This window comes from Montipora capricornis, chromosome 8 (genome assembly GCF_036669925.1).
Source record: "Montipora capricornis isolate CH-2021 chromosome 8, ASM3666992v2, whole genome shotgun sequence".
In the NCBI taxonomy this organism is placed as follows: Eukaryota; Metazoa; Cnidaria; class Anthozoa; order Scleractinia; family Acroporidae; genus Montipora; species Montipora capricornis.
The window spans coordinates 45,162,022-45,189,521 of record NC_090890.1 but is presented as its reverse complement, the minus strand read 5'-3'; the positions used below and the strand labels follow the sequence as shown (position 1 = coordinate 45,189,521).

At 39.2% G+C, this 27,500-nt stretch overlaps 6 protein-coding genes across 8 annotated transcripts in view; 4 read left to right on the top strand and 2 right to left on the bottom strand.

The window, feature by feature from the left end:
• The window catches only part of LOC138059915 (uncharacterized), a 16,375-nt gene extending 6,637 nt beyond the window's left edge, over nucleotides 1-9,738 (top strand). The window contains exons 3-13 of the mRNA XM_068905573.1: nucleotides 384-480; nucleotides 1,320-1,381; nucleotides 1,576-1,647; nucleotides 2,821-2,886; nucleotides 3,090-3,231; nucleotides 3,679-4,012; nucleotides 4,431-4,541; nucleotides 4,715-4,776; nucleotides 4,985-5,044; nucleotides 8,160-8,396; nucleotides 8,889-9,738. Of these exons, the coding sequence (XP_068761674.1) occupies nucleotides 384-480; nucleotides 1,320-1,381; nucleotides 1,576-1,647; nucleotides 2,821-2,886; nucleotides 3,090-3,231; nucleotides 3,679-4,012; nucleotides 4,431-4,541; nucleotides 4,715-4,776; nucleotides 4,985-5,044; nucleotides 8,160-8,396; nucleotides 8,889-9,397 (1,752 nt within the window). The 3' untranslated portion in view covers nucleotides 9,398-9,738. The remainder of the gene's footprint in view (nucleotides 1-383; nucleotides 481-1,319; nucleotides 1,382-1,575; nucleotides 1,648-2,820; nucleotides 2,887-3,089; nucleotides 3,232-3,678; nucleotides 4,013-4,430; nucleotides 4,542-4,714; nucleotides 4,777-4,984; nucleotides 5,045-8,159; nucleotides 8,397-8,888) is intronic.
• Nucleotides 9,739-12,760: 3,022 nt separating this feature from the next.
• Nucleotides 12,761-15,401, top strand: LOC138059913 (uncharacterized). The gene is made up of 2 exons (XM_068905570.1): nucleotides 12,761-12,816; nucleotides 14,026-15,401. Exon 2 carries the CDS (start codon nucleotides 14,037-14,039, stop codon nucleotides 14,748-14,750), a length of 714 nt encoding a protein of 237 aa, XP_068761671.1. The 5' UTR covers nucleotides 12,761-12,816; nucleotides 14,026-14,036; the 3' UTR covers nucleotides 14,751-15,401.
• LOC138059912 (protein N-terminal asparagine amidohydrolase-like) lies at nucleotides 12,827-14,973 on the top strand. The gene has a single exon (XM_068905568.1). It carries the CDS (start codon nucleotides 13,014-13,016, stop codon nucleotides 13,935-13,937), a length of 924 nt encoding a protein of 307 aa, XP_068761669.1. The 5' UTR covers nucleotides 12,827-13,013; the 3' UTR covers nucleotides 13,938-14,973.
• A 648-nt stretch (nucleotides 15,402-16,049) lies between the features above and the next one.
• LOC138059914 (uncharacterized) lies at nucleotides 16,050-18,644 on the bottom strand. 2 transcript variants are annotated; one of them, XM_068905571.1, is made up of 2 exons: nucleotides 18,555-18,644; nucleotides 16,050-17,754 (listed from the first exon to the last, which is right to left on the bottom strand). In XM_068905571.1, the coding sequence occupies exon 2, from the start codon at nucleotides 17,746-17,748 to the stop codon at nucleotides 17,038-17,040; it is 711 nt and encodes a 236-aa protein (XP_068761672.1). In that variant the 5' UTR covers nucleotides 17,749-17,754; nucleotides 18,555-18,644; the 3' UTR covers nucleotides 16,050-17,037. The 2 variants fall into 2 exon arrangements, with proteins under 2 accessions (XP_068761672.1, XP_068761673.1); XM_068905572.1 differs by having other exon boundaries at nucleotides 18,349-18,600.
• LOC138059911 (uncharacterized) lies at nucleotides 18,591-21,593 on the top strand. Its single transcript, XM_068905567.1, has one exon. It carries the CDS (start codon nucleotides 18,674-18,676, stop codon nucleotides 19,769-19,771), a length of 1,098 nt encoding a protein of 365 aa, XP_068761668.1. The 5' UTR covers nucleotides 18,591-18,673; the 3' UTR covers nucleotides 19,772-21,593.
• Nucleotides 20,645-27,500, bottom strand: part of LOC138059909 (bifunctional apoptosis regulator-like) — a 13,361-nt gene continuing 6,505 nt past the window's right edge. For both annotated transcript variants that reach the window (XM_068905565.1, XM_068905566.1), the window contains exons 5-7: nucleotides 24,877-25,035; nucleotides 23,076-23,272; nucleotides 20,645-22,424 (exon numbers count right to left, since the gene is read on the bottom strand). In XM_068905565.1, coding sequence (XP_068761666.1) covers nucleotides 22,154-22,424; nucleotides 23,076-23,272; nucleotides 24,877-25,035 — 627 coding nt within the window. In that variant the 3' untranslated portion in view covers nucleotides 20,645-22,153. The remainder of the gene's footprint in view (nucleotides 22,425-23,075; nucleotides 23,273-24,876; nucleotides 25,036-27,500) is intronic.

The following is a 27,500-nucleotide window of genomic DNA, read 5'->3' as shown; positions in this document are numbered from 1 at the left end:
AGAATGCATTGTGTTTGTATGTGACTGAATTAATATGCAAGAGTTTTGGGCTTTTACATTGTTTAACTTGTGTTTTGCATACATAATAAACTGCGTTTACACGCTGAAATTTTAAGCTATTGAGTAAATTACATCACTTCTCCCGAAATCCAACCCTATGAGGTCCTGTCGGTCAGTTTTGACTGTGAGTAATGGCAGACCATGAAATTCAAAGTAAACAGTCTTTGGATAAAAATCACTTTCAAAATCTGAAGGAAAAAAAGAAAGTGATTTTTTGATCATAGTACCACTTTAAATGTTTTTGTTTAAGGTGTTTCAATGCAAAGAGCTTGCACTTTATAGCCTAAAAAAAAATTAAAGTTCTTATTTTATTTTTATCTTAGCATGAAGTTGAAGGATACAGACACCGTTCTGAACTGTCGGTCAGTGGCAGAAATGTTCCCAAACCGGTGCTTGCTTTTGAGGAAGCAGGTTTTCCAAGTAAGTTGTCCAATTTCTGGGGTGTTAACTCTATTTTCCTTGCCAGCTGAACTGTTTGGGTTTTGTAAATGCTCACAAAGGTTTAGATTGTTGGAAACAATTAAATCCTTTTTTGCCCAATAAAACTAAGGTGTTTCCAAATTTATGCTTGGCAACTTAGATTATTGTAAGATAATGGTTTGACACTGACTAGTTTTTTTAATGTTTCGTGCAAGACGTTTCGGCTGGTGCTTAAGCCTTCCTCAGTTGCAATATGACAGTAGCACACGTGATTCAAATAACATAGCCTCGTGTCCAACTACTCTGACACTACCAAAATCCATTTTGTGGTTGTTTTCGTGGACATGGCAGGCAATCTTGGAGTGATGGTCAAACATAGCAACAGCCCTTTTGTGTTCTGTAATGCGAGTTTTGAGTGATCGTTCGGTTTGACCATAGTATACGCAACTGCAATTGTTGCAACTGATTTTGTACACTGTGCCAGATTGTGGCTAGTCAACCTTTTCTTGGGCTTTCGGTCGCGGGAACAAACTGTTCACAGTTCTCAATGGTTTGAAGGAGACTTTGATTTGATGCTGCCTTAAGATCCAACTAATCCTTTCTGAAATGCCCTGCCTTTCAAAGCAATGCAGGTGTCCCCTAATTAATTTTGTTTCCTTTTCCAGCAACATGAGATATAAAATCATCTGGGATGAAGTAAAGTTTTCTGCATGTCACTTTCCCAGCTAAGCTAGTTTCATAAACTCTCAAAATTTACTCTTCACCCTGTTGAATGTCTGTTAAAACCATCTTTTACGACAACAATAGCTAAGGCGGACTTTTACTGTGTGACCTTTCAGGTTACATCATGGACACAATTAGGAAAGAAGGATTTCAACAACCCACAGTGATTCAAGCACAGGTTTGAAAAAAGTCCTTTGCCATGATTTTTTGCTGACTGGATTGTTAGAATAGGTGGCTTTCTAGTCCCAAGTGATGAGAAATTAAAATATGTTCAATATTTTAAGCAGTCTTTGTTACTTAAGATGAGTATATACTTAAGCTGCTATTGTAAAAGTAAGGTGTTTTCTTCCTTCTTAAATTTAATTATTTTAGGGCTGGCCAGTGGCACTGAGTGGTAGAGATCTTGTTGGAATTGCACAAACAGGGTCAGGAAAAACTATCTCAGTAAGTTGCATGCAGTTTTAAGTTATTGATTTGATTCTCAGGGGTGGAGATGTTGTGTGGACCACATAGTGGTGGTGGTAGTAGTAGTAGTAGTAGCAGTTCTTGAATTAACCATCTATACAATTTTGTCCCATTCCTATAAAGTAAATTTGAAATATACTAATATATCCACAATCTAGAATACAAGAAAAGTGATCACTGTGTAGTAGGCCTAGTTGTCTCCCCCACATATCCCACTTGTTGAAAGATGTTCAAAAATTCAGATGGAAATTAATTACCGTAATTTCCGGCCGATTACCCGCGGGTATTGCGTTAATTTTCCAGTAAACCGGGGTTGCTGCAGGTAATAGGAAGGTGCGGGTAATGCGATAATTTTTAAATCTCAGGTAAGAATTTGACAGATTGAAACAAGTTAAAATGAGGATAATTAAACCAACACTTCCTTCAAATCTGTGTGTTGCCTCGTTCGTTGATTCAATCTTTAAAATGATGCTTTATTTGCCGTAGTCTTTGTAAAACCGCTCGATGAAAGCCGAAGCAAATTGAATGAAAAATAATAATCTTTCCCTTCGACCTTGTCACAACTTGTCACCGAATTAAAAGTAAATGAGAACGAATTTCTCACTTTAACACATCCTTTTCAATTTTAAGAAAGAGTTTATCGTGTGACACAATTCAATGCTGAAGAAGTAACAAGATGCGAATGTGTTTATTTTGTGATGCCACAAATTTTTCCGTTCAAAACAAATCTTTTACGATCTTGTTTAAATAATTTCAAACCTTTACTACTTAATTAAACTGATGTTTCCTTAAAACTTGTGTGTTGCCAAGAGAGTGTGGGGAGACTTTAACTACCAAAATTTGTTAGCTAAATAATAGACACATCATGTCAACAGTCCAGATAACATTTTTCTAATAAGGGATTCACTTTTCCTCAATACTGTCTTTTGCATCTCCTTTGCTATTGATTCTAGCTATCTCGTGTACTATTAATTCTATCCATTAAGGATTTTTTATTATTATTATCATTATTATTATTATTATTATTATTATTATTATTATTATTATTATTGGTCCGCTTGTTAAGTAATACTATTAAATGAACCTTAATTAAGCTTGCAGGTTACATAGGAATTTGTGTCTATTGTTGCCTTTCTTTTTGTCCTTTTGCAGTTCATTCTTCCTGCCATTGTGCACATCAACAACCAACCACTTCTTCAACCTGGAGATGGTCCCATTGTAAGTCTCTGATGGTTTCTTTTGCATAACACAAGACACCTATCATTCGACCATTTATTGCCATATAAGTATTGGACCATTAGTGCGTTGTTTTGTGGAAGTCTGTTAATAATATGAAGGGCAGAAAACCCAGAGGGAGCATTGTCATTTAAGAATAATTTTCTTGTTCAAAGCAAGACTTACTTGGCCTTGTTTTGTTTTAGGCACTTTGCCTTTGTCCAACAAGAGAATTGGCCCAGCAAGTGCAGGCAGTATCCTCTCAGTATGGAAGGAATTCTAAAGTGAGAAGCTCATGCATTTATGGCGGAGCCCCAAAAGGACCTCAAATTCGAGAACTGGAAAGGGGTAAGGATTGTGTGGTTTTAGTCTTTCGTTTGAGTCTTCAGGGTCGTCTCTGAATAAAGGGTCAGTTTGTTGAGAGTGGCTAATCTAATGGCTAGGCATTAGAAAGGAACAAGGCAAAGTCCCGTTTCCCTTTGTAAATGTGGCACTTGCAATAGAGGTGTATGCATAAACAAACTAGCAACAAAGTAGAAGTGTGATTCAAGGCTGTTGCCTAACAGGAGCCTGGTAGCCTGGGGCTCCCAAAGAATAGCTTTGGGCTCCTTAATTTTTCACAGCAACACCTTTCACTTCATATGTTGGGCTCCTAAGTTCTCAGCGTTTAGCTCTGAGGGCCCCTTTAAAATTTTCTGAGGCAGCAGCCTTGTGATTGGTTGGTACTGATCGGCTTAATGAGAGTGATGTTTTGATGATTACAGCCTGATGTAAAATGATGATTGTTGGTTGCAGGTGTGGAAATTTGTATAGCTACACCAGGGCGGCTGATAGACATGCTTGAGGCTCGCAAAACAAACCTTCGACGATGCACTTACTTGGTTCTTGATGAAGCCGACAGAATGCTAGACATGGGCTTTGAACCACAAATCAGGACTATCATTGAACAGATCCGACCAGATAGGCAGACGCTCATGTGGAGTGCAACGTGGCCTAAAGAGGTGCAAGGGCTAGCATCTGATTTCCTAAATGATTATGTTCACATCACAGTTGGTTCTATAGGTCTTACTGCCAACCACAAGATTCTACAGATAGTGGATGTTTGTGATGAAACAGAGAAAGATTACAAGTAAGTTTGCTGACCACCAATTTATGAGGTCTCCAAAAATTTCAGGCGAACAGATATCAAAGCCTTTCCTGTTATTTTTTATAATTCTGTGGAATCTCACCTTCAAGCGCTAAGCACCAAACTAAGCACCAAATTGCATGGTACAGCCAAGTATGACTGTACCATGGGAAGCAAAGATGCTGATAGGTAGGTTATGTCACACGTCAAGTGATTTTCGACATCCGTGGTTTTGGGTCAACTCTTGGCGCTGGAAGCCAAAACACCATTGGTGCTTGAAGATGAGGTTCAGCAGAATTATATAAATTACAGTAAGAAAGTGATTGACCTTTTTCAAGATAGTAAGCATTAGAACTATTTGAATGTGTGAGTGTCCCACCTTTGTTGCTTTATGTAACACACATTTGTTCACTTTTGCCAGGCTAATTAAACTGCTTGAAGAAATCATGGGTGAAGCAGAGAACAAGTCACTCATTTTCACAGAAACAAAGAGAAGAGCTGACGAACTGACAAGAAGGATGCGCAGAGATGGGTATGTTGTCTTTGTTTTCTTTCTCTGTTGCAGAAGAGCAGCTGATGACTTTATCTCTGACCTCATTGTGGAGACAATTCCTCGTTACTGATGCTCTTGAATAATCACGTCGATAAAATTAAAGGTGCAGTTTGTTTAACTGCGCACTGAGTCAGTCACTTTAATTTCTTTAGATGGCCTGCAATGTGTATTCATGGTGACAAATCTCAGCCAGAGAGAGATTGGGTACTCAATGGTAAGTTATTTCTTGGTTCACACTTTTGATAACCAGCAATAGTTATTTTGCACATAGTTGCATTGTACATTCAAGAAAAAGAATGGCTTGATACCACTGCAAGGAAGTTGGGGAATGCTTCATTGAAAAGATAACTCTTCATGGTCTTTTTCCATCAACCCCACACACTTTTGTAATAATTATTGGATTTTGTTTGTTTGATTTGTAGAATTCAGAAAGGGCAATGCTCCCATCCTTGTTGCTACTGATGTTGCTTCTCGGGGATTAGGTTTGTTATGGTTTCTTTCATTTCATTTCCTGTTTAATTCCCTTTTGTAGGACATTTGATACTGACTGCTTGTTTATATGTATTAACTTAAAAGTCAGTGGTTTCATTAGATACTGACAGTCAACAAAAACCATAGACCTAATCGGCTAACTCAGTGTTGTACCCAATTCAGACACTTAAGGACTAAAACATTTTGTTCCAGGTATTTTCATATCATTTCAGTATGAATGCTACATTATAAACAAAGAACCTTACAATGTAATCCCAGGGATTTGAATTTGGTAAAACAATAAGTTAGGCGATTAGGTCTGTTGGGTACACTAATTTCCATTGCTTAAACAAGCGATGCCATTTCTGATGGTCTATGCCATTCTTAGTAACCAAGCCTTTTTATTCGGTTAGCTTTCAACAAATTGTTAGGATCAGCTGAATTTAAATACTTTGAAATTGCAAGCGTGAAGCCATTGTTTCGATAGCAGGGATCGCGTTAACGCAGAAATCGTTCATTTTTACGCAAATAAAATCCAAAAAATGCATGATCGAAACTTTAATGCGTCCCAGGACGCAAGGCACTGACTTAAATAACTCACACAACTTGCTTTGATTTGTCAGTATATTCTGTTGCTTGTAAAACTGTTGGAGCGATCTGTAATCATAATTGAAGTTCTAAGAAGAATGTACTCTGCAAGTCACTGAATGCAAAAATGTAGCAAAAGACATCACTGTTCATTGCTCCTAAGGGAGGAAACCAGTGATGCGTAAACCCTTGGAAAGGGTGCTCTTTCATTAACAGTGTTCTTGTCCAGGAATGAATGTAACGGCTCTAGAAAAAGCCTTTGTCGGCCGTTCCTATGCATATGCGTCAATATTAATTCTAAGTTGGTTACTCCCTTTTTCTCATAATTTAAAACATTTTTTTTTTCTCGCAAAGGGTCACCAAGATTTTGGGACCCCCAAAAAATGCTTGGGACCCCAATTTGGCCGAACATGCGGGTCCCAGGACCCAGATTGAAAAATCCTAGTGCCATCCCTGGATAGTGTAGCGTTAAGTGCATTTGCTCTTAAGCCATTGAACCGAGTTCAACATTGTTTGATCAACTTTTTCCAATTTCTTTTTCCTAATTTTTTTTTTTAATTTTAAGGGACATATGCTGCTAATCTAGTCCTTTATTTAGTATTTTTTTTCCCTCATTATTTTGCAAATGACAAACTTGACGGTGAAAATTGTTTTAAGTCTGGTCCAAATGGCATTGCTTGTTTACGAAAGGGAAAATTGTGTTGGCTACGTCACTCACATTAGTGAGTTAAATTGAAAAAATTAAAGGCAGATTCTTTCGGACTTAAGTTAAAACTCATTTGGACAGTGATAACATGAAGTTGTTTAAACATGATCATCAATTTTGCTTTTGAAATTGGAAGTGTTGCTTTAAAAATAACATGCCTGCAGACATCCCTAGGCCCCTCGTTCGTTCAGTCAGTTCCTCTTCTCAAACCTGCCACCAGCTAGAACTCCATCGAAACCCCTACTTATAAGAGTGCTACAGACAACCTTTAGTAATTTATTAGGTACATTTTATTGAAAATTGAAATGTTTGTTTGATGATATACTAACTCTACCATCTGTTCTTTTCAACCCAATAGTAGGTTTCTTATTTTAATCGGAGGGTGCATCATCACCTATGCTGTGGTTACTGTTGCCCTTGATGGGAAGGAACTCTGCATGACCTGGGTTTGTCAGCTGTGCTGGAGGGATAGGAGCAGTTCTAACACTAATCTTCCTTTGTTAAGTTCTGGTCATTAAGTGTTTTATCTGAACATATTTCAGAGTTTGGGAGAAACAACCAGTGACTTTGCAATCTTGTGGGCTACTGTCAGATGGGCACATGCATATGGATGCCAAATTTTTTTTCCATGTCAGGAAATTGTCCATCCATTGAGATAAGAGAAATTACGTTTATAATATATACAAAGTTTGACAATCTTTTAAATGTGAGGATTTCAGCATGCCACGAGCCTTGGCAGTGGCGGAGAGTCAGTGTCCTTAGTCTTGGACCTGAAGCAAATTTATTTCAAGTTGCCTCCTTTACATTAAGTTGAGGCAAAGAAGCCTTAAGACAGCAAAAGGGTTCCTACATTAGGAAGTCCCGAGTCCTTTGTCATGTGAGGCATGTATTAAACCTGATGTTTAAATAAAGTCATTTGGAGAGTTTGTATTGGAGTTGTTTGATGGTTGTACAGATTTAGTTGGGTTCCACAGTAGTGTCAACATTTGTGGGGCCTGGCAGATTCTGACTCCTCCGCATTGTCCAAAAACATCTGTACAACCTCAAACTTCAAGTCAAAGTCCAGTGCTCTGACTTGATTGCACGTTTTACACAACTCCACCGGCAAAAAAATTTTTAAAAAGGTTCCTAGTTTACCATCATCAACTTCCAAGAATAAGTAACTGCAATAGCCAGAAGCACTGGACATTGGCTTAGAAGTTCAGTGCAGAAGGTTAAATTTATCAAGAAAGACTGAAAGAAAAACCTTGTATCAAGGCTAACTTTAAAACAGTTTTCCAAAAAATGCAGTGTTGAATCTAAAGGGCCCACAAAGGTTGCATTACTGTTAGCATAGCAGTAATACAATGCACTGCTTCAGTGCACAACCTTCGGTAGGATAGTCCTTTCGCTCACTCTGTTCCTTCCCTCCCAATCATCTGGATGCACTGAGTCATGATGTGGTTCCTGCTTCAAGTGTTACCATGGTGCACTGTTCATGCCGGCTCCCAGAGTAGAAACAGCCTTAAAATAATGCCACTCTGGGGCAGATGCATGCTTCTTGTTTGTGAACTTGAGAGTACAGGCAGGTTTAATCGGGAAAGTCAACTACAAGTCATGCTTGTTCTTAATGGAGTTGAAGGGTTGAAAGCAAATAAAGACTCTTCCAATCCAGGAAAGCATTGCACTTTTATTTGGAATACTGTACCCATGTGAGTATTTAGGCAATGTTTCTGGCATTTCCACAAAATGTAATTTAGGGAGCTGGCATTTGGTGTGATGCCCTCTTTTTATTGATGACCTAAAATCAAGTAAATGTTGTGACCTGTTGCTACTCTCCTGCCCTACCTTAGACATCTCCGATATCAAATTTGTGATCAACTTTGACTTCCCAAGTTGTTCTGAAGACTATGTCCATCGTATTGGCCGAACAGCACGCTCAGATCGAACTGGAACCTCTTACACCTTCTTTACCACTGGCAATGCCAAGCAAGCCAAAGACTTGATTTCAATATTGAAGGAGGCCAACCAGCATGTGAATCCAAAGCTTATGTCTCTAGCTGAGCAAGCCAAGGGAATGTTTGGAAGAGGTGAGAAGGGGTGTGGCTAATACCAAAGGTTACTTCCAGTGCTATATAGTCAGTATGGAAAGTTAAAGGCTTGAATTGGCCCTTGTTATAGGGTAATCTTTGCTCGTGTCATAATTTTGTAAAACCTGATCTGAAATGATAGGAAATGAGCCTGCTTGTTAGTTACTGGGATTATCATTTATGTTAAAAGTGTTGGGGAAAAAATGACTGATACAAACCAATGAAAGTTTCTAAAGAGAGCTAATAATATTGTTACCCACTTTAATTATCACCCTTATACAGTTGTTTCCAGATCCGTATACGTGTTCAATGTATTGTACTATTAATTTTGTTTGACAGGCAGTCATTAATACTCGTTTTACAATAGTGTCAAAAGAACTTGTATTGGACAAGTTCGTGGTTAAATGTAAGACAAGTTGTATAGATTTAAAATGTGGACGTTGTGAAGGATCTAATGTCCCGTTTTGTTTTGTTTTGTTTTGGTTTTTTCAGGGCGCAACCGTTACCGTGATAAAAACGCTCAGTCGTCCAGTGGTGGTGGTTCCTTTAACAGAAGTAGTTATGGAGATTCACGCGGCGATTCGCGCAGTGGAGGGGGAAACCGTTCTGGAGGTCCTTCGAGCTTTTCTGGACGTGGCGGTTCTGGGAGAGGTGGTCACTCAAATAGAGGTCACGGTGACAAGGGAGGGTATGGAGGCAGGAATCACTCACAGCAGAATGGCTCATGGAGTCAACAAAGCAACATGATTGGTGGAGGAGGGTACAACAACTATAGTTCTTATTCTCAACAGCCACCACCCCCACCCCCTCCAGGTCCACCACCTTCACAACCAAATCCACCCCAACCACTGATGCAGCCAGGGCAGCAGCAGCAGCAGTACACACAACAGGCACCAGCTTATCCGCAGGCTTCCTACCAAGCTTATCAGCCTCAGGCTACCAATGCTGTGCAGGGCCAAATACAGCAAGCTGCTGCTTGGTCTTACAATAGGCCAACATAAGTGTCATTCCGTGAGCCAATTTCTCTGGACCTTTTAAATCATTTTCGTTTTCAATAGTGTATATTTATTCTGTTGATTATAATAGAGCTGTTATGGCATTCCATTTTAGAAGTGATTGCCACGTTCTTGAGCTTCTTATTTTACATGCATTGACTGTCAAAACATGCAGGAGGGTAACAGCTCTGCTTTGCGTTATTGTAAATGAGTCGTTTTGGCTTTATTTTAAGTTTTAACTATGTTTGTTGGCTAAGGCCATGGTTTAAAAAAGGCGGATATATAACAATGTGAGGTCTGTAAAGACAAGAGTGAGGGCTGAGATATTAAAGTACTGTCGTAATGGCTTTTGTCCAGTGTCTAATCCGTTGTTGTGCATGAACCTAGGTATCCTTTGGCCGGTCGTCTCGGAATTAAACTGTGAATCGATCACGTATCTCATCGCTCACCTTACATCACATCAAATTTTCCACTGGGTATCATTTTTTCAGTATTTTTGACTGGTCGGAAACAAAACTTTGTCCAACGCACCGATTTACAAACACCCCAACGATACTCACTATTACATCCCCAGCACTAATAAACCGTTCGAAACTTAAAGTATAAATTGTTTACGACAGACGTCGAACTAAAATTTTCGTTTTGCCAAGAAACTCGCTTGATATCAGCGGAAGCCCATGTCCTTGAATCGTGTAACTTTCAACTCTTCCTTGGAACAAAGCTGGGGATTTGAGGACATCAATTTTATGCCCAAACATGGATAAAAATGAGATCGCGGCTGCACGCGCGGGAAAATTCACTACGCGCTGTAAAAAAAAAAACCCTAGCTGTGAACCAGAGTTAAACCCTCCAAGGTCATAAACTTCTGATGTCAGCTATTGACCCTATTAGCTGTAGGTATCAAGAAACATCTCAAAAGAGACTAGTTGGAATAGGATAATTCTCACACAACCTGCCGTTTTACGAAAACTGTTTTCCAAATATCTTTTCTTTTGGGCAGGTATTGAACACAGCTCATTGTTTTCATACAGAAGCAACCCTGCCAGTGATTACAGTATGATCAATAAAGGTTATGGGAAAAAAAAACCTTGCCAGTGGCTTCATAGCTTAGTTGGTTAGAGCGTCGCACTGGTATCGCAAGGTCACTGTTTCAAACCCCGTTGAAGTCCTGAATTTTTTCAGGCTTCTCTCTAAGCAATATCCCTTTTCACGGTTAGGTTTTCTCATTTGCAGTACAATTTAATCTAGCATGTGTGTGAGGCAATTTCGGGCTATTGTAATTCAAACGCGAAAATGCCTCGCATTCACGTTAGATTACATTGTAATGCAAATCAGAAAAACTAACCGTGAAAAGGGCTATTGGTAAAATGGCTTTCATAACTGCGAGGATCATAACTTTACTTGATATCCATTTGTAATAACCAAAACTAATCCTAACCTGACACTTTCATTCAAAGGCCAGGTAAATAAGCATACAACTGTAAAATGGTGCTTAAACTTGTGGTAGAAAGAAGTTGTGAGAGAACTTGAAAATGATCAACATGTAAGCCCAGAAGCCAATGTTTCTCGATTCCCTTTTATTTTCTTCAATCTTTCTGGGTTCAGTACTTTGCTAGTAACCACATGTTAGGGGGCTATTTATCTAAGGCTTCTACCATGGCACTACAATATACAAATTAATACCAAAACAATATCGTGTACTGTTAGACCTACATATTACACAAAGACAACTTGAATCTCCTGGAAGACAAACGCAGCTCAGTTGACAATATGGAATAAAGCGCTGTGTTACTTCAGTTTCACAAGTAGGCAATGCGTGTCTATTTTTTTCTAAAGAGGACAGGAATTTCTTTTTTTGACAAATGATTAATAGGCCGGTAGCCAGGTTTTTAACCTCAGAAAATGATTTGTTTCGTCGTATGAACGTGTGAGCCAAAGGGCCTCTGCTGGTACGACTTCTGGGTGACCCCTTAAATGGCTTTAATGACCCCCGACTTGAAAAAAATTGCCTGAAACGCTGCAGTTTAATACCACCCAACTCAGTCACTTCGTACCACAGGCAACCCAGTGTACGCTCACGGAGCGTCAAGTTTCTTAAAATTTGCCGCAACTCTGGGTTTGTTTGTTTGCGTTGTCAAGGAAAATAATCCTTTTTCGGATTTTCCCAAAAAATCGCACCCTAAGCAATCAAACTTGTTCAGGCACTTTCTTAAGATCTTACATTCGTATTATTTCAAAAGATCTTTACAAGCGTGAGCTTGCAAAAAATGTCGACCAAATGCCGAATATTATTTTTGTGTTCAGCAATGCGTTGATGAAGGTGTCGGGCTGTATATACCCAGGGTAATCTGCATCGCACAGATCACATTTATTATCACAAACAACATGTTGCCAGAGTTAGTACTTTACTAACTCTGGTAAAATGGTCTATTAGTGCTCTAGACTTTCTCAAAGTCGTTCGCTTGAATTTCTGGTCTGGTGTGGTAGGCCCGGCACGCTCGCTCCGCGCTCGTACGATCGCGCTTCGCGCTCTCTGTCGCGCTCAAAAGCTCGACTTGTGAGCAAGTCTATTAGTGCTCCAGCACTAGAACGACTGGACACTTAAATAAAGTTTCTTTCCTTTCCTTTCTGATAACAAAGCATCTTCCAGGAATTTGGCTGTTTAACGGGTGCGTTCGATTGACTCTATTCCGTAATGAGAGTACCTGGAGTGATGACTTAAAACGGTGTATCTGGCATTTTGAAGCAACAAGAATAATAAAGATATGTTTAAAATAGCATTTTCGCAGGTGTTAGACAATTCTGATATGAATCTTCTATTGCATGTATTCCTATTCCGGAATAAGGTCAATTGAACGCACCCTTAGACCATTCAAAAAGCTCTTCTTCCTTATATTTAAAGCCCCGCGGAGAAAGACCTCTCCCAACCTCGACGCTTGGCTTTACAAGTTCTGTCGATATATTGCGCGGGGCGAAACATTGCTGATCAAGAAAAACAATGGGATGGCATTAAACCAACCGCAGGTACCCCCAAGGTCAGTGCGAACCCAGTACAATGTGTGGCAAGGCTTACATGTTAGTCCCACGAGCTATCCCATAGCTCGTGGGACTAAAATGTACGCTTTACCCAGTGTGAGGGAAAGTCCACAAATATGGCCGAGCGCAAACCACGTTGAATCTGGAAAAAACCACACAGGAAGGAAGCGGCCAACAATGGCAATGAGGTAAGGCTCTTTAATTGAGAATTTTTTCATTAGGGATTCCCATACAAATTCTTTTTTTTTTTGTCGGCCGTGTTGCCTTTCCCCAACACTGGGCTTGGGTTGGGGTACCTGTGGACCAACCATCTGTTATCGCGGAGAAGTGGGACCTAGTTTCCTGTGAAGAGTTTGCGATCGTCGTTGAGATCGGTTGAAATCCGAGAGGTGAGACTAACGTTATAATAGTTATTCATAGTTTGTCATAACTTATCGGCAGAGTGCGTTGAACGGGTTTATGTTACCATTTTCTTTGCTGATCTGACCACCAAACTTAACTTCACTTTGAAGTGGACCTGAGCTGCAGCAGAAGCTTAGTAGTTGTCGCACAGTTTGTGGTGTGCAGTGAAAGAATCGCTTTTATCATGCCTTTGGTAGTGAATGGCAAACCCGCAACCTCACGATTCATTTCATTCGAGGATTTTTCTAAGAAACATCCTCATTTTAAAGATCTTGCCGATGCATTTTGCAAGAAGCCCATCCAGACAATTGGGAAGGGCGTGTTGTATGTTATGCAAAGAGAATATGCCAGTGTTACACCGGAAGATGGCAACGTGACCCTGATGGGATCTGATGATGCGACAACGTGTCACATTGTAGTACTTCGAAACACGGCATCAGGGGTTACTAGCTTGGGACACTTTGATGGCCATGATACATCAAATGGGATTAAAAACATGATAGAATCTGTGACGTGTGGTTCCCGAATAGGCAGTGGTAAGATAGAGCTCAACCTGTTTGGAGGATTCCTGGATGACCGGCGAACCTCTGAGAAGCTTACAACCTCTATCCTAGAAATCATACAAAACCAACAAGTGCCTATTCATTTGATGTCAGCTTGTATAACAGGTTTTAATGACACCATTGATGAAGGTTTGCACAAGCCTCGTGTTTATGGCGTGGGCGTCACAATCCAGGATGGCAACATATTTCCAGCAACATTTCAACACAAAGGCCCAGATGAATACATAAGGCATGCTAGAAGCTTTTCAGGTTGCAGAATGACAGAAGTTTACAGCTCTCATTACAAGGAATTCCGAATACTTCCTTATGAATATGTGCAGGACATGACAGGCCACATTCCATTTTTCCTTGCTGCTCCTGATGAAGTTATTCTGCAGTATCTTTCAACATCACCACACTGTGAACCACCAGACTTTGTGGCAAACACCAAAGCAGCTTTACATCACATTTTGAGTAACCCAAAGCCTTTGAAAACAGTGTTTCCAGGAGGGAACTGTAGGGTTTACAAATACCAAGTTGGCACTGATGTTTGGGCAAGGGTGTAGTTTAGTACTCTAAATTCTAAACAAACTTGTAAAGTAATTAATGAGATAAAGAAACAGTTAAACCTTACATCAATCTGTCTACTTTTAGGAATTTAAAGAATGTCGCAGGAAGATGTTCCCAAACTTTACAGTGCATGGTTTTGTCCGTTTGCCCAAAGAGCATGGATTGCATTGTTGGCAAAAGACATCAAATTTGAGTACTTAGAAATAAATCCCTACAATAAAACTCCAGAGTTTCTTGCTGCCAATCCTCGTGGACTGGTCCCTGTTATTATCCATAACAACAAGTCAGTTTATGAAAGTTCAGTGTGCATTGAATATGTTGACGAGGCATTTCCTGGAGAGCCAAGATTGCTTCCAGCAGATCCTTATGAAAGGGCTCATGCAAGGATTTGGGGGGATTTCCTCAGTAAGAAAATCATTCCTCCTTTTTATGCACTTCTTATGAAACAAAGCCAGGAAGAGCAAGAAGAAATCAAAACTCAGTTAACAGTTCACCTGTTAGAGTTGACGAAGGCCATGCATCCTGAGGGGCCATTTTTTCAAGGTGACAAGTTTGGTTTCGTTGACATCATGCTGGCACCACATGCAGCAAGGTTCTTTATATTAAAACACTATAGAGGCTTTGAATTGCCAGTAAGTGGTGAGTTTGAGCGATTTCACAAGTGGTGGGAATCTACAAAAAAGGTTCCTGCTGTGAAAAACACAATTCAAGACGAGGGAAGGTTATTGGACAACTACAAGAAATATGCAGAAGCTACAAGTAATTCTCAAGTGGCTCAAGCGATACGAAAGGGTGGACCAATGCCATAAGTTAAGAGAGCTGTAGAGTAGGGTGGATGTTGTTTGAGACTCCGCATGCATCGTTATTTTACTAGAGTGGACATAAACACTTGTAAATTCTTCAAAAGGACCTTACGTGTATAACAAGTGGACGTCTTTGGTTCTGCAGATTACAGATCTCCTAAATGTGCTGTTTTTGTTAGTGAATTTAGGATAAGGATGAATTTTAAAAGCATAAACATATATTTGCATTTACAGTTTTGTTTGTTGTTATGTATGATGTAAATTCCCAGTGATCTTGTGAGGGTTTGTAAAGCAATATGGGCTCTTCAATAATAATTTTAATCAGGACCATCTGATAAATTATTAACTCATTATAGAAAGGGACTGGCATTTTTTTGACAGTGCAAGTGTCCTTTTTGCTTTGTCCAGCAAATTTTAACATCACTCCAACATTTGCTGATTTTGTCATATCCTTGTGGACTTCAAGGCTACATGTGGTATCACAGTTACAATGATACAAATTATAAAGGTTGCATTGGTTTTTAATCTGCATCTAACCCTAGGAAGCAATCTTATTCATACCAGTATGTCCTAAAAATGTACCAATAGTACTGTAAAAGTGTATGTATAAACCGCACCCCCAATTTGGAGGCTTGAATTAAAAAAAAAAGATAAAAATTTTGATATTCTCTTTGTAAACAAACAAGGACAAACAAGTATGGTCTCAAAACACAAACACAGTGCTTTGTATGAGCTTTCATATCAATTAAGTCTTTAGATAGCAAGATTTCACTTGTCACGCCTTTACCATGTAAGTTTACTATGCAAAAAACACTTAAGATGCTATCACAATGAAATTTTCAAGGTTATCACTTTGAAATGTTCCATGAAATTGCAATTCAAAGGCGATTGAAACGATCAACCTCGTTCCCAGGGTCTCTCTGCTCTACCTGCATTGTCGTTGAGACAATGGAGGCAGAGAAGAGAGACCCTGGAGAGGGGGTTGTGAAACAATATGCATGAGTGCCTTCGTAGCCAAGCTTTAAAATGTGGAGAGGAGTCTGGAGAATACATCTTGGTATTTTCTCCCACATGGTTGAAAGGTATGCGTCAAGGTGACTGGCAGCAGGGGTCATAGCAAACAGCTTTGTGGAGGAATGACGATTCCCTGTAGGCTGGTGTTCAGTTCTTTGCATAAAGTGAAAATTAATCCCTTGAGAGAAGTCTTGGAGAACAAGAATTGCAAATGAACGCTTCAAGATACAAACGGTCGGATCTTTAAGGGGCCACTGCTCATGAAAAAGGCCATGATCAACAACAACATGCTTTCAGTTTGTTTTATGTTTATTCAGTGACATCTTGTTTTTATGAATATTAATTCGGCCTTTAAAAAGTCCAACCTCAAATGTTTCTATAGATAAGCCACACCCCCAGTTTTTTAATTTGAATTTTGAGAAAAATGGTGCGGCTTATACATGTACGTTTACGGTAATCCTGAATTCTCCATTTTTGTTACTAAGGCTTAGGCTGTTTATATGGAGAAAAGTTGCCCAAGGTAAAGGGTGACCTGCATACCTGAGCAACCCTGGCATGTCAACTTTTTATACTTTATCTAAAAAATGTAGTAAACTATTTACATCAGAGAAAAAAAATTGGCTGAACAGAAAGGGCTTCAATGACATCTGCAAATGGTTAGACTCTCCAGGCCCCATCTCTCAACCCTTCAAACCCACACACGATTCACACAGGGTAGGACATGGAGTTCCCAGTGTCAAGGTCATTCCTCTGTGGTATAGCCAGAAGGATGAAAAAGGTTAACTGCATCTCCCTCTCTAACTACAAGTAAACTACTAATTATTAGTTTATCATATTTTGTCAAAAACCGCCTGGCAACAAGCAGAGCCAATATTTGCTCATGAATAATAAACACTGACTACCCTACCCAGGTAAATCTTGCACAGCTACTAAGCTCTTGACTTCATATTTAAACAGCAAAACACATTCACTGTACCAAAAAAATGTGAATTCCTTTTATCATTGGGCAACAATGTGTTAAGCAGAGTGGATCTTTCCTTTGCTTGTTATCATTGAAACCGAAATTTAAAACTAATTTATTTCATAAAAACTGTTACCAGGAACAGTATAGCAATGGCATGCCTTTAAAAATTGGCTCTTTTTTTTCAGAACTGACATTGACTGTTATGAAACAAGTGACACATACAGGTGTACTTCCAGCCATTTTAATACACTTATCATATAATTCAGAAGCCAAACCTCTTACAAGGTGATATTACTAGAACATTAATAACTGGTTTCAGGGAATGGTGGTCTTCTTACGGATAGCATCAGCAAGCTCAGATTTAGCATTTCCTTCAGCGTAAGGTTTGGAAAAAGCTAGAACTCTTTCCTTATCCTGCTCAACAGCCTTAATACTAGGATGACTGTTCACAGCGGTCGCCCACACATGAAATCTCCTGTAGTCTTCTGTCTGAGGGACCTCAAAGTCCCGATAATGTTTCAGGATGTAACTCCTATAGGACCAAGGAGCATACATGATATCAACATAACCTAACTCCTTTCCAAGAAAGAATGGACCCTCTGGATCCATAGCTTGTGTGAATTCAAGGAGGTTGGCTAACAACTGATTTCTTGCATCATCTTGCTCTGCTTGAGACTGCTTCAAGAGGAATTGATAATATGGAGGAACAAGTTTCTTGGCAACAAAATCCCCCCACATACGCGCTTTTGCCCTGTCATAAGGATCTTTGGGTAGCAATTTTGGTCCGCTTGGCCAGGCTTCATCTATGTACTCAATACAAACATTACTCTCGTAGATAGATTTGCCATTGTGCAAAATTACAGGGATCAAACCACGAGGATTGATGGTAAGCCACTCTACGGATTTGTTGTAAGGATCCTGTTCTATGTATTCAAATTCCACTCCCTTCGTCAACATGGATATCCATGCCCTGTGTGCAAATGGGCAGAACCAGGCACAGTACAGCTTAGGTTTACTTGCTGCCATATTTGCCTGAAAACAAATTTAGTTTCAACTGAATTATTGATTATCGCAGCTAAGCAGGAAAATTGCTCCTATCAACAAATGAGGGGAGGGGGGAGGAAATTTTTTTTCTTCAGTCTACTTCTGATCATTGTTTACTATACAATAGTTTTCTGTGATTTTCTGCACAATTCTAGTATCATTACTCTGTCCAGTAAAGTTCTGCAATTGGAGTAATGATGTCAGTTATTTGATGAAAATTGGCATGTCACACCACATTGCAACTCTGAAATTATAAATTAAAATTTGAAACAACGAGAAAACATTTTGAAGAAATAAGAAGACATCAGAAGATAAAAAATTACTAGAAAACAAAATTTATATTTCCCGAGGTTAACCCACATATTTCATTCCAAAGCATCATTTCTTGGCATCACATGGTGTTAAAAAGTATACCCCATTCACACCAAAAAACAAACAAACAGGGGACTGTCTTTTACATAAGATTCTGGTAAGTTTTAATTTATATGCGTTGATCAGTACTAACTTTTAAGTCGTCAAAGTTCAGTACACATGATTTAACATTAAGAGAATATTTTAAACCATTTTTTTACATAAGCTTACATGTCTAAGCTTTGGTGTGAATGAGTCACAGTTGTGCCATATGAGTCAGCATAGAGACAAACAACAACAGTCACTTAAACTGATAAATCTGTAAACATTTGCAAATCAACTTCTGCCAAAAAAGGGAGAAGAATAATCTTCTATTTCCGCGGGCATGTTATGGCCTACGGCCCTAGGAAATTCAAGAAAATTCGTGTATAAGGTACCTTCCTGTGTGCGTCCCAATAGAGACCGTCCCAAAAACTTGTGCAGAAGATCGAGAGAAACCTGGTACGAGTGTCCCAGAGCACCTTGCAAGTCAATCATAACATTACGTTGCGTCATTATGTTTGGAAATAATTTTTTTTTAAAAACAACTGCGAACAGATTCCTTTCACAGAGAACTAACTGTCTTTTATTGGTGCTGCGATTTTCCTGTAAGGAGATGTTCGATGTGGCTAAGCGCCTAGAGCAGGCCAACCAGGCAGCAAACCCTAAGGAACATCTTGAAGAGGAGCACGTGAAAGCTGGACGAAACGCTGAAGTATCGTTTGCGGCGTTATTACAGGAGAAGAGCGGACTTGACAGTTCGTCCGTGTTTTGTTGCCTGCGGATTCCTGACAGATATCAAGCAAGAAAAAGAGAAATCGATGTAGTCGTAGTGAATTCCGGTGGGATTTTTTGTATCGAAGTGAAATGTTGGAGCGGGTCAGTGGCGTGTAGTGATGACAAATCAAAATGGATCCAAACGAAAACTCGACAAGTCTCGACCAACTCTTTTTCAACCAGCCACATTGAACATGAAAATACTCTAACTGAAACCCAAACTAAAGCTCGTTTATTGCGAGATCATCTTAGCAGACAAGAAATTTATGTTCCTCAGAATTTCTTTCACAGTAATGTTGTATTTACTAACACAAACGTTAAGCTGGATGGCACGATTTCAAATGATCCCGCGGTAGTCCCACCGAAGGACAATAACAAATTCGTTCGAAGCTTTAGTCGCGGGTACTTGGCGAGTTTTCAAGAAGCAATTGTGCCTTCGTGGATTTCGGGAAAGCTCTCCTATACACAGTTGAACCAAATCAGAACTGCACTTGCTTCCACTGGGACATGGGATATTGTACATTTGAACGGCGGAAAGCAGTTGTACGGCGATTTCAAAGAATGCGCTGGGATTTCAATCGACCGCCAGAAGTGCGAGACGATTTTGTTTTCACATCAAAGAAGTAAAACCGTGGGAATGACGTGGGCATTGCTTGGCTATAGTCCTCAGGTGAATGTTTCGCTAGTTGAACGAGGAGGGACAGGCTGGTTGTGGAATACATACCACGCTTCTTTAAAACTGCCGTACAATACAGATCTTGTCTTTCGCATTTGCGGGGAAGAAGTGGACTCCAAGATACCAGTCAACGATATTGAACGTATATCAATCAGCATCTGAATCGAAATATCTCAAGGCTGACAGTTGTTCTTCAACACCTGCGTGACGGGCTATTTGTACGGTGCATGTAAACAACAGATGGGATTCACGCAATTTATGAGCGAATTGACTGGTGGCGAGATGGTTAATACCGAAAAACAGTGACGTACATGTTGGCTTTTAAATTATGATGCATCAGATACTGCGTCCTTTTACTGCATTTGTTGTCAATAGTCATAGGAACTTTTAGCAGCTGTATGCATTGCGTAAACAATTCTTTCTCTTTGATGATTTTTATCTCATTATTCTAAATTTGTTACCTCACAATTTCAGCTTTAAAGTTAGCTTTTCATTGCAGTGTTTTTGGTACAATTTCTTTTATAGAAGAAGTACCCACGACTTAAACTGCTTCTGGATTCAAAACTACTTAGTAAGCAATACACAATTTCATGTGTTTATTTATTTTGTAGGTTAATGATTTTTTCTGAAAAATTGCCTACCACCCTCTTTTTGTGTCTACACTTTGGATTGGTGTTTAGCAATATGGTATCTTACACCCCTCCCTAAAAAAAAAACCGACCACTATTTGTTATCCTCCTTTTTGTATGAGAAAGGTGAAGAAGTTCATGAACAATGTGACAACTCCTTGCCATTTGCATGAGTACCGGGTAATCTTTATTAAGAAAATTATATTTCAATTCTCCAAGAATAACAAAAACAAGCCTTATACTCCAAAAGGGAAAAATTAATTTCAAAGCACAACTGGTACCCACCACCCCTCCCAAAAATGTCTACACTACATTTTTTTTTTTTTGGGGGGGGGGGGGGGGGGGGGGTGGGGAGAAGAGATTTAGGGTGTAGGGCAAAGGAATAAAGCAAACCATCAGCAGAACCTTGACAGAAACATGTTCTCACCAGAGAAACTTTTAATGACACTCAAAAGTGAATTATTCAGTACAAGCTGATGATGTAAGATTTTATTCAAATTTTACTGATTGTTCTGTATGTCATGGTGCCATGACAGGTGCAAGAAAAACAATTGGTGACCATGCACAAATTTTACTGAAGTCTGGAAATAACAACATGACTATTACAGTATCTGTTGATTGAGATGAACTCTAGGCCTAGAAATGATGACAAAATTATTCCTGCTAGTTGTTGAGGATACAATTGGTGCTTTCCATTATGCCTTACCATCAGGTCCAAGACCAGTGGAACTAACCAAGGAAAAATGAAACTACCTACTTCATCAAAAGTCAATTTCCAACCAGACCGAAGCGTTCCATTTACGTTTCAACCGAAATTTCGGTTACATCACAGTGAAATGGAACAGCGCGTTTTGGTCGGACCGGACCACCTCGAGGGGTGGTCCCAACTGTTTGGTCGGACCAAACCCAAAAGGACCTTTCAATTTGGCTTCAGCCCAAAATTTCCAGAAATTTTGGCTTGCACCCAATGTGTCCATGATTGATGGCACCTAATGCTTTTTTTTGTTTAAATTTCTATATCACTAAGAGAATGTCTACGACTCATTTAATGGGAAGCTTAAGCAAATAGGATTGTAACTAGAAGTAAACATTTTGCATTCCAGGGCAAAAATATATATCTTTACAAGAGTCAATACACTAAGGAATACAACTGTGGTAGTATGTTCATTACGACACCAATTAGAGTGGTCAAAACCTGTCAAATACACTTTGAACTAATTGATTTACCAAACAAATAGTTCCTTATTTTGATTTGATTTTAATTAAAAGATCTAGGGATGTGAACTTGACGTGGTTTGACTGCAATCCAAGCCACAGCTGTTTTCTGTCTGTCTGATTAAAGTTTTTAAAAGAAAGATTAATGATAAAATTTCATAACTCCATGTCATCGTCATCAAATGTCACCCCGTTGACACCTGGGAGTGAGACCTAATCAACAGATTTTACTCTGTCTAACACCAGACGACTTTACTGGTCAACTGGGGGTGTCCTGTGGCACCTGAGGAGTGAATACAAGGCCGCTGCCTTAGGAAATTTTCCGGGAGCCCTTCGGGCAGCCAACATTAATAGTTAGAAGCCCAAGTCATTTTTTCAAGAGCCCAGAATTAATTAATTCCAGCTGGGATCATATTTACAAGAAAGTGAGAATGAATCAAGTAGGGCGCCCGTTTGGGCTACTTGTTCAGAAATTTGGTCGCCCACGCTCGCAAATAAGGCACCCCAGGTGACTGGGCGACTGTTAGGCAGCAACCTTGGAATAGGTTAACAACTTCAACTCTGTCAATATAGATATTTGTCTTTTTAAACTTCTATACATTTACATGATAATGAAGACATGGAGTCCTCAAAATGTCATGTATTTTTATCATTTAGCTTTCTTTTAAAATGTTTTAGGAAATTGATTCTTATTAGCTGATTAAAATTGCCTTGGTGTTGCTAGGTGTCGTAGCTTCTGCAAGGCTTTTCTCCAAAGCCATGAGAAAAAGTCTCCGATCAGACTGTTTCCAGCCCTACTTTCAGTTAAACGGGTCTTGAAGGAGTTCCATGCAGTAAATGGAGCCGTCAACAACATCCAGTAAAATGCAATGTCACACACAAACACTGGGAGAACTTGCCATATGAGAAGCTGAAGAAATCCATTCATGAATGCTGTAGCTGCTATGCTGCTGCAAAGTGTTGGTAATTGCCTGCAAAAAAACAACATACCTCATGTGATGACATTCACAGCAAAAGAAAATTATTTTTTCCCAAACTTTCACTACAAAAATTATTGGACCATATCGATACATTCTGTCTTTAGTTTCCTGGCATGTTTCCAAGTTTGCATTTTGATTTTAGGCTGTAAATCTCAATGTAATGGAACTGAAATAAACAGATTAAATAAATAAATAAATAAATTGTAATTTAACCATTTCAATGAAAAAGCCCAAGAAAATGAAATGTAAAAAAAAAACAAATACATAAACAACTTCTCAAAGTCTCAAGTCTGTGTGGTACACTCATGAACTACTGGTACACATTTGCATCAACACAAGCCTTAAGACTTGAAACGTTGCAACTGTTGAAAGTTAAAAGGAAAGGCGTTTGTTTCCAACCAAACAGCCACTATTTTGGTGTCACACAAGGTGAAATTCGGAAATTAAAAATACTGTATTTTTAAAAACAAAGACGCTACAGCTCTAAGACCTAATTATGTGAAAAGATTTAAATCTCACTAAATTATATTGAAGGTTGTGCAGGTAAAAATATCTCCAGGTGTCATTTTAGAATTTAATGACATCACATGAAAATGATCTTTTCCCTGTTTTTGAAGAAACAGGACATAGATCTTGACTCACCTCCATCCTCCTGTAAGCAGAAGCCACTTTAGACTGGAGACCTCCACCAATGTCATAAGGGCACAGTAAATTAGAATAATCAGACCAACCCAATAATTCCGATAAATGCACTTCATTGTAAACCTGGCAATCAGGTAATAAGGAACCAGAAGAAGACGTAAAGAAAACCGTAAATACTCCTCTGAAGGAAGGGTGACCTGAAAAACCACCAATGATATTATTAGAACTTAAAAACAATTTACTTTTAACAAGAAACTTGCTACGTAAACTTGCCATGTAATTCACATGACTAATCAAATGGTAATAAGTGAAATTAGGTGATAATTTCACTCGCTTTTTGTCCAAAATCAACTAATTTCCAGAGCCTTCAGGTGAGGGAAATTATGGGTTACAAAATTAATTACCCCTGAATTTTCAAACCTGGACGCCATTTTGGCACTGTAGGAAAGTTGCCATGGCAACATTGTAATTTCACATGTGAAATTATTTTTTTATTAATGCTGAAATTTTGTGCCAAAATTAAGGAATAATAATTTGTCACCCACATTATTAACTGTAATATTTACAAAATTTGTAAATAATAACATTGGATGCAAGGATTGCATAAGAAGTGAGGAAAATGGACGTAAAGAAGAATTTTTAAATAGAGCAAGACAAGTAGGGATAATAGCACCCTGCGAGCAGAGCCTCTCTAAAACTCACCAGAGAGCGACTGAAGAAAGGCTCTGCTTGGCAGGATGGGATAATAGACAGAAAAGTACAACTCCCAATATTGCACACACTGTACAATGGAAAGGATGAAGCAAGTTTGGGATGGAGAGATCTGAGAAATGTTTCAAGGCTACGCAATGTGATCAATTTCATCCCCAGAGTCCGCTTTTCTTCTGGTCAGCAACAAGAACACGGTCTCTGGCCACTTCCATCACAGACTTCCAGCACGTCTATGCACGCTCGGAAATTTGAAACAACAGTGGTTGTCAACGGTTACAAAAATGGACCTTCACTACGACTGCGCATAAATTGGAAGTGGCCAGAATCCGTGTTCTTGGTGATGACCAAAAGAAAAGCGGACTCTGGGGATGAGATTGCAATATGATGAGAATATCAGAGCAAGAAGACCAGATCTGCTACTGGATTATAGAGAAAGAAAACACTGCCTCTTGATTGGCATAGCAATAGACCACTTTCTATGTATTAAAATTCAGTCCTAAACAAAAGGCATCATCTTGAGGCTCTGGGGAATAAATATAAGGATTTGTATGAGTTTATTCCCCAGAGCCTCGAGATGATGTCTTTTGTTTAGGACTGAATTTTAATATATCGAAAGTGGGCTATTCCTGGAAATAATGGGGTTATGGAAAAAGAAGACAAGATTTTTTATATCAGCCAGTGAAATTTGAAATGATGCCAATTTGGGAAATGCACAAAGTGGAGGTTATTCCAACATTATTATTGTTGGAGGCCTTGGAGCGTGGTGACTAAGAAGATCCAAGATTGAATCAAAGATTCATTGGTGTAGAAATTTGAACTGAGTTGCTGCAAAAAATCAATCAAGAGCAATCAAGAGGGCAATACAAAACTTAACTGTAAATCACAGTAGAGTTACACAAGACCCTTGTGTTGTTAAGAGATTTATTGTATCGTTTGCACACCACTCCCAACACCAACCAACATCCACAAACTTGTCCCAACTATGATGAGACTTGACACATGCAGCCTTAGTCCGACAACACAGAAATGCATCGTAGAGAACATTGCAGCTGCTCTTATTTTAATACAACTTCTGCATAGAATCTCTCACCTTAATAAAATCTTCTTCGATGTCAACCATTTCACTTGTGTAGTACAAAAGAGGTTGAAACACTTCTTGGTGATAGAAGAAGAACATGTACAAAACTGTCAAGCGTGGAAATTCACGCAACCCCCACAAAAGGAAAATTGCACGGGTGGGATGAGCAGCCTTAAATTTAACAAATTAAAAATAAATTAGCATGTATGACTCAACAGTTTTGCTCCTAGACTGCTAGCAGTAGCTAGCAGTTCCTTTTAAGTCAGTCGAGCTGCCAAATTTAGTCATGCAAGCGAGCTGAAGAGCAGAGGGGAGAATGGGGAGAGAGCGTGACTAAAGAGTGCCTTGCGTGGCTAAAGGGAGCAGCTTGACTGACTTAGAATGGTCTGCTAGCAAACCTATCCATAGGTACCACGGTTTGAAAGTCATAGCTTTTATATTGCTTTGCAACTTGTCTGGACACCGCTTCAATTTCTGGAAAGAAGTGATTGAACAGGACGTTGAGAAATTCTGGTCACTGAGGGCAAGGTATTGTTGCAGATGTACTGTTAAACAACCTCTATAAATTATTCACTCAAAAGTGGATATAGTGGTTGTAAACTAATTGACACCTGAACTGCCAAGTAAGATTGTCTGGTGTTAGACAGAGTGAAATATACAGAGTCTCACTCCTGGGAGTCAATGACTTGGTAAAGGAGCAGGGGTGTTTTATTGGGTTTTAAGCCATGAGGCGAAGCCGAGTGGTTTTAGACTCAATAAAACACAACCTGCAAGCTTATTGACCAGATCAAAAAACATTCTCCAAAAAGTTTGTCCCTCTAGAGTCTGTTGAAAGGTTCAAATTATTGTCAGAGAAGAAAATTAGCATACCGTAAACACCAGCAGATAAGCCGCATCTTTTTCCCAAAAAATCGTCGCTAGAAATCGGGGGTGTGGCTTATCTGCAGGAACATTTGAAAATGGAAGCTTCCAGTGTCCAGTGTCCGATCTAATGCCTGGCTGTTAAGCTACAAACGTTTCGCTCATGTTCTTGTTTTAATGCAAAAAACAACTTTTTCCAAAAACTGTGTTGACCTTCCTGTCGACAAATACCAGAAAAAGATGTGTCAACGTTAGAAGACACAATGTTTATTATATTTAAAGTGCTAAAATTGTGGGTAAGACTTTGAAGTATTTTCCGCTTCAATGTTAATAGTGAGTTTACGTTTGATGAACAGTGAATGAAGACTTCTAAAGAGTCAGCTTTGGATTTCTTTTGATTTCTTAAAAAAAATTTTCAAAATTTTAGCTGGTAAATTCAGGGTGCAAGTTATCTGCGGGTGTTTACGGTACCGGTACTAGAAAACCAAGCTATAGCTGTGTTCCTTATTAGACAAGTACACTTTATATAAAGAAATCTAATGAGTGTTTTATCAGTCTTTAAAGCTAATGCACGTGACATTTTACCAGTGATTTAATAGGCTGCTTTGCTCATGAAATTTTTATGCTGTCATAAAAACAATTATCATATCATAGAAATAAATATCTTTTGTGGCTTCTGTCTGTGTTGCTGTTTGTAAACAGCAAACAGATGCTTTACAGGTCTCTACAACAGTTTTAAAATTTATTTAGTACTTTTAACAGTCCCAGGAGAATTATAAAAATAATTATGTAATTAGCCCGCTAAGATGTGTTACCGAGTCATACAATAACTGGATACTGCATCGTGTGCAACAAAAACACAAAAACACAAAAACTTGTTCCGGTCATGCACACAATTCTTTTAAATGCACATCTCCCCGTTAATCTGTCATGTACAAGTAGTCTTCCGTGCACTGTGACTGCCTCTTAATAGGGAGATGCCGAGTTCAATTCTTACTTGGGCTGCCTTCTCTGAGAAGAAGTCTTACACGCCCACAGACAACTCCCCCCCCCCCCCCCCAAAAAAATATATATATTCCAAAGTCAGAGCAGATTCCTATACTTTGTTCTTTGAACAAAATAATACACATAATTATTGGCCAAAATGAAAAAGAATTTGAACACACTTTCGTTAAGCACCAGGCCCCAGTTGTTCAAACGATGGATAGCGCTACATTGTATCTACTGGATAAAATACTATCCAGCGGATGAACACTAGCAAAACTAATTGAGTTATCCAATGGATAGTGATTTATCCCGCGAATAGCGCTATCCATCGTTTGAACAAATGGGGCCAGATAACCTATTTTAACCGCTTCACTCCCAAGAGTGACACATGCATATTTTACCGTCTAACACCAGGTGATTTTACTCATCGATGGGGGCACCTCAGGACTGAAAGGATTCAGTAATTGGCAATAAAAGTTTTGGTTTGTCTAAAATGAGACTTTGATGATCCTTTGCCTCCTCAGACTGACACTTATCAATCTTACTCTGTTCAATGCCAGGCGATTTTAATCGTCAATGGGGATCGGTTTAGGGTGAATAGGTTAACAATATCTACGTCCAAAAGACATTTTTCCCTTTAACCCATTGACTCCTGGGAGAGAGACTTGACAGATTTTTCTTAGCCTGCAGTACAGGCTTTCAATGCCGCCATCTTTAATTGTAATTAGATGCTTGACCGGTAGAGGGTTGGTGCAATGGCGGGTGGGGGGTGGGTATTTTTCCTTCCC

Coding starts and splice junctions, on each gene's coding strand:
- LOC138059912 (XM_068905568.1), top strand. CDS start 13,014: ATGCCTTTGGTAGTGAATGGCAAACCCGCAACCTCACGATTCATTTCA.
- LOC138059913 (XM_068905570.1), top strand. CDS start 14,037: ATGTCGCAGGAAGATGTTCCCAAACTTTACAGTGCATGGTTTTGTCCG.
- LOC138059914 (XM_068905571.1), bottom strand. CDS start 17,748: ATGGCAGCAAGTAAACCTAAGCTGTACTGTGCCTGGTTCTGCCCATTT.
- LOC138059911 (XM_068905567.1), top strand. CDS start 18,674: ATGTTTGGAAATAATTTTTTTTTAAAAACAACTGCGAACAGATTCCTT.